This window comes from Stegostoma tigrinum, chromosome 25 (assembly GCF_030684315.1).
Source record: "Stegostoma tigrinum isolate sSteTig4 chromosome 25, sSteTig4.hap1, whole genome shotgun sequence".
Taxonomy (NCBI): Eukaryota; Metazoa; Chordata; class Chondrichthyes; order Orectolobiformes; family Stegostomatidae; genus Stegostoma; species Stegostoma tigrinum.
In genome coordinates, this window is record NC_081378.1 from 4345871 (window position 1) to 4358374 (window position 12504).

The window sequence follows — 12504 nt, forward strand, 5'->3', positions numbered from 1 at the left end:
AAAAATGTAGTCGCTGAAGAGAGCAGAATTATTGGAGTGCAGGTATCATGGAAAATTGTGAAACTGAAGAAGTTTTTTTATTTCATGAGATTTGATGTTGCTGTTAATGTCAGTATTGTTGTCCATCTAAAATCACCCAATGAAACTAATGAAGAGACAACCACTTTGCTGTGAGCCCAGAGTCATAAATGCCCAGACCAGCATGGAAACAGGCCCTTTTGCCCAACTTTTCCATGCCTCCCAGTTTTCACAATTGAACTTGTCCCGTTTGTTTGTGTTTGGTTCATGTCCCTCCATACCTATCCCATCCATCTGTCCGCAGGATCAGGAGAGTTTTAGATGAGCCACAGTCTGTGGAGGGTAATATGGCAGGGGATCGTGGAGGAGTGGTTTTGAAGTTGAATTTTTAGGGAAGTACAGCATGATAAAGGGTTGCGAAAGGAAGAGGATTAAATGATTAGCCTTCTCTGAAGATAAAAGGAGCTTCTGACCAAGTTTGTTTTAAATATTTTTCATGTTAAGCCCTCCCTTTGAGATTGAGATGATTTGGGTGCCGTGGGTTTGAAGATGTTGATGAATCCAGTGTGCGAATCACAGAATTGTTACAGAGCAGACAGAGGCTATTCAGCCCATTATACCTGCAACCTTCTGCTGCCCATATCCCTGCACACCATTTCTATCTAAATAACCATCCAGTATTCCTTTCGAATGTAGAAATCAACCCTGCCCAGACAACATTTCCAGGCAGTGCATTCCAGACCCTTACCACTCACTGTGTGAAAGTGTTTTGTTTTGCCTCACACCATCTATGCTTTGTTTGCACATCGTTTTGAACCTGTGTCCTCTCAATGTTGTTCCTTTCGCAAATGGGAACAGCTTCCCCCTATCTGCTGCATGCAGCCCTATTCATGATTTTGAAAACCTCTACCAAATCTCCTCTCGACCTTCTTCCTCCCTGAGGACCTGCAGACATTCCCACAGGTTAGATCTCCTGATCTCTAAACCAGCCCAGTTCGTCCCCTCCCCCCACTGCACCACACAACCAGCCCAGCTCTTCCCCCCCCACCCACTGCATCCCAAAACCAGTCCAACCTGTCTCTGCCTCCCTAACCAGTTCTTCCTCTCACCCATCCCTTCCTCCCACCCCAAGCCGCACCTCCATCTCCTACCTACTAACCTCATCCCACCTTCTTGACCTGTCCGTCTTCCCTGGACTGACCTATCCCCTCCCGACCTCCCCACCTATACTCTCTCCACCTATCTTCTTTACTCTCCATCTTCGGTCCGCCTCCTCCTCTCTCCCTATTTATTCCAGTTCCCTCTCCCCATCCCCCTCTCTGATGAAGGGTCTAGGCCCGAAACGTCAGCTTTTGTGCTCCTGAGATGCTGCTTGGCCTGCTGTGTTCATCCAGCCTCACATTTTATTATCTTGGAGATCTCCTGATCTACCTGGGAGGTGGTGGCATAGTGGTAGTGTCATGGGGTTAGCCCTCTGCCAATGCTCTGCAAGTATGGGTTCAAAACCCATCATGGCAGATGGTGAAATTTCAATAAGAGTCTCAAACAGAGAGCTGGTCTAATGGTGACCATGTGTCATTTGGTATTTAAAAAATAAACTTTTGCTTTCTTAAAGCTCCTTCAGGTAATCTGTGGCCAATCTGTGACCTCAGACTAACGGCAATGTTAGCCCTTCACAATTAGGGATGACCAATGAATGTTCTCCTACACAGTGAGACCCACGCCACCCTTAATGTTTTGTTTTCAAGAAGTACTCATTCCCTCACCACCCAAAGGCTGAGCCTGGAACACTGAAGCTCAGGATGGATTTCGTTGTCCATTTCTGCCTTTGTCAAGAAACAAAACTCCTGATATATGGAAAACGGACCATATTTTCCAGAATTTGTCATTGATCCATATCAATGGCGTGACGAGGTGTTGTGCTGTCAGGGATGGATGGAAGAGATCTTATCCACAAGAGAATTCATGCACCCCTCCAACACCCTTCCAAGCCCTGGGGTGGACAGAGGGATTCCTCTCTGTAGCATTTAGGGATTAAACTGGCAGCAATTGCCCCAGGCATAGCAATAGTTAAAAGGGTATAAACTGGACAGTAAAAAAGGCTTCCTAAGATTACAAAGTGATTTGATCAAATGGGTCAACGGGCTGAAAAATGGCAGATGGAGTTCAATTTGGATAAACGCAATTTGGTACAACAAACAGGGGCACGATTTATACAGTTATTGGTAAGGACTTGGGGAGGGACCGAGGTGTTCAGATACAAACTTGGAAGTTTGCATCACATATAGACAGGGCTGTTAAAAACGCCTTTTAGCACGCTAGAGTTCATTGCTCAGTCCTTTTGAGTGTAGGGGTTGGGACGCCATGTTGAGGTTGTACAGGACGTTGGGTGAGGCCTCTTCTGCACTACTGTGTGCAGTTTTGGTCACCCTGCTATAGGAAGGATATGATTAAGCCAGAGAGGGTTCAGAAGAAATTTGCCAAGACATTGCTGGGAATGGAAGCTTTAAGTTATAAAGAAAGGCTGGATAGACTGGGACTTTTTCACTGGAGCATCGGAGGTGATATTTCAGAGGTTTATGAAATCCATGAGGAGTATAGAGTGGGTTAAATGTGGGTGTCTTTTCCCCAGGATGGGGGATTTCAAAATTAGGGGACATATTTTTAAGGTGAGAGGAGAGAGCTTTAAAAAAGAAATGAAGGCCAAATTTTTTTACACAGGGGAAGGTTCACGTGTGGAATGAATTTCCTGAGGAAGTGATGGATATGGGTACGATCACAGTGTTTAAAAGACATTGGATGGATACATGAATAAGAAAGGTCTGGAGGGATGTGGGCCAGGAACAGTCGGGTGGGACTAATTTAATTTGGGATTACGCTCAGCACGACTCCTTGGACCTAAGGGTCTGTTTCTGTGCTATATTCTGTGAATTCCTTGTTTGGAAGCAGTTTCTTTGTTAAAATATGGAAGCCTCCAAATGACGTGAACCTCGCTCCAAAGAGAGAGCAGGCTTGCTCAGAATCTGTAGCAAAAACTAGGACAATCATTTTGAAGCCAGATGCGGCGTAAGGTCTCTGGGGAAAGCAGTGATGTTGCCAAGGGAACATCTTAGATCCATTAGTGTGTCTGGTCCCTGCAGAAAATGAAACTGGGTTATGCACTGTGACATGTGATGAACACATAGGAAGGTCTCTCCCTTCTTAAAGACTGAGCAGATTTACACTGGGGACTGACATCCTAGGGAGGAAGGAGGAGAGGGATGCAGGCCAGCTGCACATAAGCCTAGCTGGCAGCTTACTTGAGCATTGAGTGCTTTTCAGAGCTCTCTGCAGAATCCTGATAGACTTTTTTTTACAATCAGTTGCTTATTTAGGTTGCTTTTGAGTTGTATCTGCCACTTCTGTCAATCAGTCAAGTGACATTGAATGCAACAAAAGGAAAGGAAGACATGCATTTATATGGTACCCATCACCTTGGATGGCACAGTGGCTCACAGCACCAGGGACCTGTGTTCAATTCCAGCTTCGGGCAACTGTCTGTGTGGAGTTTGCACATTCTCCCCGTGTCTGTGTGGGTTTCTTCCGGGTGCTCCGGTTTCCTCCCACAGTCGAAAGGTGTGCAAGTTAGGGTGGATTGGCTCTGCTGACTTGTGTCAGTAGTGACTAGAGATGTGCAGGTCAAGTGGGTTAGCCGTAGGAAATGTAATGTTATGGTGGGATGCTTTTCAGAGGATGAATGCAAGGCTTGATAGGCCGAATGGCCTCTTCCCATACTGTTGGGATTGGATAATTCTATTGTGACCTCGGGTCATCCGGCTAATGGCACACTTTGGAAGCGTGAATTCTGCTGTGGGAAGGGGAGCAACCACACTGCGCACAGCAAGCTCCCACAAATAGCATTCCGTCTCCAACAGCATTTTTGGCTGGATCTACAGCACCTGGACTGCAGCGGTTCAGGAAGAGAACTCACCCCACCTTCTCAAGGAGGCTACTGGGCATGGGCAGTAAAGGCTGGGCCCAACCAGTGAGGCCCACATCTCATGAATAAATATTTTTTTTAAAAAACTGCAACATGATAGTGGCCAGATTACTCAATTTTTAGTGATGTTGATTGGGTGATAAATATTGGGGTAAATCCCTGACTGTTCATTAAAATGGAGATTTTCAAAGTGTACCAGAGAGAGCAGGATTTCACCTGAGTAGTATGATCGGGGAAGTGCTGCAGTGCGGAAGGAGACCATTTGGCCCATCATTCCTGCACTGGGGGCTCACTGAACAAGTATCAACCCACGGCCAACGCCTTCTTTCCCCTCTCCCCTGCCCCGGCCCTTGCTTATTATTTTTATCCAAGTAACCATCCTATACCCTGCTAAATGCCTCAATTGAACCTGCCTCCATCACATTTCCAGGTAATGCCTTCCAGACCCTACATCCTCACTGGAGGAAAATATTTTTCCCTGCCTCCAGCCCACTCATGATGATGAAATTCTCTGTCAGATTTCCTCTCAGCCTTCTGTTCTCTCGGGAAAACTGTCTCAGCTTCTTGCATCTATGCTAACGCCTGAAATGCTTCATCCTCGGATCCATTCTTGTAAACTGCTTCAGTTCTCTGTCAGCACCAGTGCAGAATTTCCCTAGGCCATAGTAGAAGCGCAGCCTTGTCACTTACACTCACCTCCTGAAGTGGGATTTGAACCCACGAGCCTCCGATCTTGGAGTAAGAGTACTACCGATTAAGCTGCAGATTGAACTGTTTGAATTCCCCTGCTCTACACTTTCTCACGTTTTAGTTCATGATACAAAGGGGTGCTGTTGAAAGGATGTGCCTTACTGTTGACAGGAGATAAAGTCAGCATGGGCTACTTGTTAAGGAAGAGTTTGTACCATTCATTCACTGTCATCTGAGACCATTTGTCGTCACAGCCTCACGTTAACAGTACGATGAAAAATAATTACACGAAGTAAATGACCCAGATCAGCCTGAAAACACCTTCCATCTCCTTCTACACAGCCACATCGGTCAGACACAAAATTGAGACAGGAAAACCACCCTATGGAATAAATGATTGTTCCATCGTGCAGTTTGAATACAGTTGGAATTTTAATGTGACACGGATCTGTCTGCTTCAATTTGCATGAGATTATGAAATAAAGCACTTACATTTATGCAAAATGTCATAAAGTCCATATTGGACTGAATTATGTTTGGAGTTTATTGACAGCAATTATGTGCCTAGCCATTGAATTAATGTTTCGTGCTAATGAATCAGTTTTGCTGGTTAGTCAGCCTTTCAAGTTTGCAATGTGAGAAGGAGTTTCTCTGTGTTTATTTAGTCTGGTGTTCCCTTACAGCAGAAAACATTAAGCAGCAGATCATCATTACCGGTAATGTAACAACAATACAGATGGTTCAAATTCTGTGGACCCAGAGCATGAGACAGAACCTGTATTTCACAGTCACACCTGTTCCTCATACTGCAACCTTTGTGTAATCTTGAGCCAGTGGCCATTCTTCCCATTTCAACTTTGAAGCAGGAAGGGTGGCAATGAGCTATTCAACCACAGAGGAATCACTTGATGCTGTCTTTCCCAAGTTAGCAGGGTGAACACCAGCTGTCTCCCTTCCTTTAGCCCGGGTAGAGTACAATCAATCACATGTTTGCCCCAGCTGTAACAATTAGAGGGTGAAGAATTGATCTGGGATCCACCCGGAATGGTATGATGAGCTAAGGCAACCATCAGCACTCTGGGTGCAGAACTCCATGTAAGATAGGGCTTGATGGACACCACTTTCAACATTCACTGTCTGTACAGCTTTGGAGTCCATTCCGCTCAGTCCCAGAGGTTACAGAGGGAAACAATCTGCCACATCTTCTTCGAACATCCGGAAGCAGCTCACTCACAGCTGCAGAGTTTACAAAAAAATAGAGATCCGGCCTGCATTATTTGGCCATACGGCTTCTGGCCCTAACCTTTAAAATCAGTATCATGCCTTCGTATGCAGAAACATGTGTTCCTCATAAGGCATGATGTAATAAATGTTTCGGTGTGCTTCAAAAACATACATAGCAACCAGCTAAACAGATGTGAGTAAACATTGCTGCCTGTAGTGAAAAGGCAAAACAATGCAAAGAATTACTTTGCTCATGTTTTAAAAGATTATCATTTCTAAATGGGCTCGGGGAGGAATTCTCTCATAATAGGCAGAAGGAAAGACAATATTCAGAATTGTTTTCATTCATCTTCCACTGTGTCACTGGGTAAACTAATAACTTTTATTCATTCATGAGATATGGTTGGTGGTGGCGGGGCCAGCATTTGTTGCCTGTCCCTAATTACCCCTTGAGAAGGTGGTACTGAACTGCCTTCTTGAACTGCTGCAGCCCCTTGGTGGGGAGGGACATTACAATGCTGTTAGGGTGGGAATTCCAGGAATTTGATCCAGCGACAGTGAAGGAACGGCAATACATTTCCAAGTCAGGATGGTGAGTGGATTGGAAGGGAACTCGCAGGTGGTGGTGCTCCCATGTATCTGCTGCCCCTTGTCTTTCTAGATGGAAGTGGTCGTGGGTTTGGAAGGTGCTGCCTGAGGATCTTTGGTGAATTTCTGCAGTGCATCTTGTGGATAGTACACACTGCTGCTACTGGCCGTGGGTGATGGAGGGAGTGGATGCTTGTGGATGTGGTGGTAATAAAGCAGCTGCTTTGTCCTAGATGGTGTCAAGCTTCTCGAGTGTTGTTGGAGCTGCACCCATCCAGGCAATGGGGAGTATTCCAACACACTCCTGACTTGTGCTTTGTAGATGATGGACAGGCTTTGGGGAGTCAGGAGGTGAGTTACTCATTGCAGTATTCCCAGCTTCTGGCCTGCTCTTGTAGCCACTGTGTTAATGTGGTGAATCCAGTTGAGTTTCTGGTCAGTGATAACCTTCAGGATGTTGATAGTGGGGGAATTCAGTGATGAATGTCAAGGGCTGGTGGTTAGATTATCTTTTATTGATGATGGTCATAGCCTGCATTTGTGTGGCATGAATGTTATTTGCCACTTGTCAGCCCAAGCCTGGATATTGTCCAGATCTTGTTGCATTTTCCTGACCTCTCTGTTGTAGATGGTGGACAGACTTTGGGCATCAGGAGGTGAGTTACTCACTGCAGTATTCCTCGCTTCTGAAGTGTTCTTGTAGCTGCTATATTTATATGGCAGGTCCAGCTCTGTATCTGGTCAACAGTAACCCACAGGGTGGCAATCATGGAGGAACACAGGAACAGCAATATGCCATTCAGCCCTTTGAACCTGCTGCACTATTCAACAAGATCATTGATCTGTGGCATAATAGCCTTTGGTCTATATCCCTTAATACCTTTGCTTAACAAACATCTACTTGTCTCAGATTTAAAGTTAACAACTGATCCAGCATCCACTTGATGGTAGAGAGTTCCAAACAGCTACCACTCCTTTGTGTATAGAAGTGCTTCCTAACATCTCTCATTCAGTGAGGATAATGCCATTGAATTTCAAGGGAAAACCTTAGATGCCGTCTCCTGTTTCATCATGAGATATTGCCCTATTATACAACTGTACTATTCTGTGACCAAAGACAAATTTTGGGATGACTTTAAGTCCACTGCCTCTAACAGCTCTCCCCTTTGCAGTATTTTCCTTGGAGTAGCTTCTGCCTGTTGTACAAACATTCACAAACTGTGGCCTCCTTTCCTTCCATTTTTATAAAATGATCAATCGGTTCCTTGGGCTTCTCTCTCCCTCACGTATTTATAGTGTCTGCCCTGGGGCCTGTTTCCTGCATGAAATATTAAATATTTTTCAGCTTACAGACTCAGTAATCTTGCCGATCGATTCTGCTTTCCCTGGTACAGACAGGCGGGTGTTTACGTCATTTTGAATAAATAAACACATCTGTACACATATCGCACCAAGGTTCAGGGACTGAGGGAATCAACACAGGAAACAGATAATGTCACTGTGGCATTCTGAGATTTTTCCAACACCCAAACCTAAAGGATGAGGCTTGTGATTCACAGTCTACATTGTGAGGAGCCCAGAAAACAGCAGGAGTTACTGGAATAACAAGGTGTAGAGCATGTCAAGCAGCATCAGAGGAGCAGGAAAGCTGATGTTTCAGAACTGGACCCTTCTTCAGAATTGAGAACCTGTGCCGAGGCGTTTTGTAAATGCAGCAAGCCTTTGCCCTGAACTTCACAACCACTGAGTTCAACATTTGATCTATTAACAGGGTGACTCTTGAGAGGATGTTATTAAATATCTTCCAAACTGCAAGATGTGGTTTCTCACCTTTCATGTAATGATGCTTCTGCTGCCACATCTATATGAAGTACAGTCAACTTAGAGTCACTCCAACGTTCAAGTTTAATCTGAGGGTCACCACACCTCAGACAAGGGGCAGGATCTTCATAGGAACCTCAGCTAGTGTGCGAGTTGAACCCATGCTATTAGTGTCACAAAGCATCATAAACTTGCCATCCATCCAACTGAGCTAACCAGCCCCCATGCCTATGCAGCACTTAATGGTCTGTCAGTTGATAGCTTCACAGTCAGAGCTGTATGAATGTCTTGCTTGCGAGCATCCTAATTCGGGATTATTGGAGGAATATAGTTTAGGTTGAGATGAGTAATCACTGTGGGGAGGACGGACTGGAAGTGGACAGTTGGTTAGTTTCTGCCATGAGAAAAGACAATAGGGTTTTGTCAATGGCCTTTTTACTTTGTAAAGGGGCAAAAGAATTAAGGCAGAATACTTTTCACCGAGGCTGCCTTTGCATTGGAATCAGAAAAGATTCACTGGACTGATAACTGGAATGGGCTTACCAAATAAAGAGACGTTGGACAGACTGGGCTCGTATCTCCTGGGGTCGATCAAAGTGAGGGCGACTTGAGTGAGATCCACAAGAGGTGCTGACAGGGTGGACATGGAGACAATGTTTCCCCCTGTGAGAGGATCTAGAATCAAGTGTTGCTGTTTACAAATGAGGGGTTGCCCATTTAGGGCTGAGATCAGGCAAAACTGTTTTTCTCGGAGATGCATGAGACTCTGGACCCCATCCTCAAAAGACAGTTGAAGCAAAGTCTTCCGATCTTTTAAAGGCACACCTGGAGACATTCTTAGTTGGGCGTGGGAGGACAGTTTAACTGGGTGGTGTGGAGAGGAGAGGTGGAAGTGGTGGAATAATGAGATTGGCCATGACCATGTTGAATGGTGCCACAGATTTGAAGGGCAGAGTGGTCAGCTCCTGCTCCCAATCCATTTGTAAGTGGTACACTGTGAAATAAAATGCTGGAGATGCAGGTCAAGCAATGGCGGGGGGGGGGGGGCGGGGAACAAAGCTGCAGTAACACTGTGAGCGCCATTGTTTTCTCAGAATAAAGTATTAACGTTCAGTTGTTCTTTCCAAATGCTGTTGGACCCCATTCCAGATGCTCCAGATGTATCTTGAATGCTTAGTTAGCTGGGCAGGAAGAGTATGTATAACATGGTTAAAGGAGCAGGCTTGATGGGCTGGTCGATTCATTCCTAGCTTCTGTGTTATTTGATGAATCTGGGAAGGAGCAGCATCGCTGAAAGATGCTGCCTCCATTCCAAACAATTTTGCCAGGCGTCTTATTCATTGCAGGCATCTGGAGCTTGTCTCCTGTATCCTCCTGCCCAGGTCCCTCTGCCTTTGACACAACCCCATGTGGTCCCAGCTGAAAATTCTCACAACACAAACATCTGGCGTGTTTGAAATTCCTGAGCCTTCGCTGTAATGGGAGATTAAAAGCCTTCATTAGCATATGTCCATTCAGCAGCCTCCCAGAAATCAAACTTAAAAAAAACACTTCAGTAAAAGAAAACATTTGGAAGTGAAGTTTGGAAATTGCCACTTTGCAGGAGGAGAGGAAGGCAGGTTTTGTTTCCCATTTTTAGTTTAGAAAGGTTAGGAGTAAGTCTGCTACCTTGTGAGTTGGCACAGATATTGGTTTATTTTCAGCTGCTCACAAGGGTTTCTGAAAAAGCTCCACCCTTCAAAAGATTTTATTGTGTTCCTGCTAGTTATAGTTGCTGCAAGCTATAGAACATGTCAGGAGCTATTGTAGATTAGTGAGCAGGAAGTTAGCTCCCAAGAGAGGCATGTGATTAAATGTCTTCTCATCTTTTACTTCTAACCAGTTCAGGAGGGTAGGGTAGGAAATTATGTTGAGCCGTTCTCCAGCGCTGACTCACAGCTGGTTCTGCTTACAGCTCAGAAGCAAGAGTGCTGTGCTCCAGGAAAACCCAGTGTTGCAGGAATCGTGTGGAAAATGAAGCAGCCCACTAGAAGGGTCTCTTAATTGTTGTTGCTCTTAAAAACCCTCAGCGAAACACACACAGTGTTTGAGCAGCCTCCTTGGATTTGTTTTTCACTCCCTCTTCTGTTTTTGGCTGTGGGAGGAGAGTGTAGGGAGTCGGTGAAAGGACAGACATGTGCGTGTAAGGGACCTGCAGAGAGAGAGCCTGTATGTCTTCAAAAAGGGTTAAATAACGAGACAGCTCTCATTCTCGCTTCTTTGTCTTGTTAAGATTTTCCAATGGAGGCAGCTGGAGAACCTGTACTTCAGGGAGAAGAAATTTTCTGTGGAAGTGCATGACCCACGCAGGTAAAGTAAAGCTGTACTGCTGTTGTTGATGAGTGGCAGTCTAATTGGACAATGCCTGCTTTCATGTTCTTACTGCTGAAATAGCACAGAAGCTAAAAAATGTGGAATATTTGCGATCCTGACAGTGTGTACAACTTGGTAACATTAGGTGGAAAGATGGGATAAGCGGGCTGCCGCCTTCTGTGCATTTTAAATTTACTGATATTTCTTAATGTGCATTAGTTGCCCTAAGAGCATAGGATTGATCTGGAATGTTTTAAACAAGCGAAGGCAAAAGCAAGTGGGAGGGAAGTTGCTAACATTTCTCAGCGAGGGGAAAGGATTCCTTCCGTAATGATCAAACTGCTGTGAATGGCAATGCAATACACCCGGGAAGTAAGAGAGAAAATCAGGCAGTAATCTTGCTTTCTGTTTATGTTCTCAGGGCGTCTGTAACTAGGAGAACCTTTGGTCACAGTGGGATTGCCGTACATACATGGTACGCAAGTGCTGCACTGATTAAGTCCATTTGGGCAATGGCCATAAGTCAGCATCAGTTCTATTTGGACAGAAAACAAAGTAAGGTAAGTATAACCAGATACTTCTCAGATTGTGTTTCTGCCCTTTCAAACATATTATGTGCGGAAGATTGTTTTTTTAAACTGGAGGAACCTATTTATAACATAATGCACTATACTTTGTGCTGGATGTTGGAGTGCAGACTAAATTATTAGCTTCCACTTCCTCCCCTACAATCTAGCAGTGTTGGGAGCTAAATGCTCTTCCCAGTGAACCCAGGGAATCAACATCCCCATGCTCAGCAGCTGCCCTGGACTAAATTTAGCAGGAGTTGTGATTAGAGCACTTCAGTTTGCCTGGGTCACTGGTGCAGTTCACTGCCCAGTCTGCGGTTATTTCTGACCGTTCTCTCCCTGAGATCTGCAGACCCATAAAGGGGGCTCTGGAGAGACATCGGCACTGCTCTGGGAATTGATACAAAAGTGATAACCCGGATGGGCATTATGTGAGGATGTATGAAGAGGACAGTGAATGTTTGACCAAGAGACTGCAGTGAAAAGCAGTCCATTCATCTCCCTTAACTAATTAACTGTTTCTTAAAAGCTTGTGGAGACACTAGGTATAAATATTATATCAGATTATGATTTAATTGCAAGCTTCATGATTAATAATCCATCTAAAATGAGGCCTCCTTTGACCAGAAAGTGTTTAAGAATCGGTGATTTAGGTTTCATTGCTTCAAGTCAGATCAGAAAGTATCTCCCCCCGAGGGCAACGTGGCCACATTGTGAGTAAACACCTTCAGGATCACAGCACAGAAACCTTGAGGAAATGCCTTGTCCTCTCAAGGCAATATGAAGGTGCAGTGGATTCTCAGCAAGAGCAGTTGGGACTGAGGTGATTCATTTCTTAGATAACAAGGTGTAGAGCTGGATAAACACAGCAGGCCAAGCAGCATCAGAGGAGCAGGAACGCTAACGTTTCAGTTCTGGATCCTTCTTCAGAAATCTGAAACATCAGATTTCCTGCTCCTCTGGAGCTGCTTGGCCTGCTGTGTTTATCCAGCTCTACACCTTGTTATCTCAGATTCTCCAGCATCTGCAGTTCCTACTATCTCTGATTCATTTCTTTATTGCTTATCCAGCTGGGAATGGGATTGGCCATTAACCACTTACTATAAACTGAAGAAAAAGGACTTGCATTTATATAGCACTTTTCATGACCGCTGGGTGTGTCAAAACACTTTACAGCCAACCAAGTCACTGTTCTAATGTGGGAAACACAGTGGCCAATCTGCACAGAGCAAAGTCCCACAAGTCACAATTTGATCTTGAACA

General features: G+C 44.9%; 1 protein-coding gene across 11 annotated transcripts in view; it reads left to right on the forward strand.

The window, feature by feature from the left end:
* Window positions 1–12504, forward strand: part of frmd4a (FERM domain containing 4A) — a 702228-nt gene that overhangs the window by 612386 nt on the left and 77338 nt on the right. For all 11 annotated transcript variants that reach the window (XM_048553974.1, XM_048553978.1, XM_048553975.2 and 8 more), the window contains 2 exons: window positions 10593–10669; window positions 11094–11232. In XM_048553974.1, coding sequence (XP_048409931.1) covers window positions 10593–10669; window positions 11094–11232 — 216 coding nt within the window. The remainder of the gene's footprint in view (window positions 1–10592; window positions 10670–11093; window positions 11233–12504) is intronic.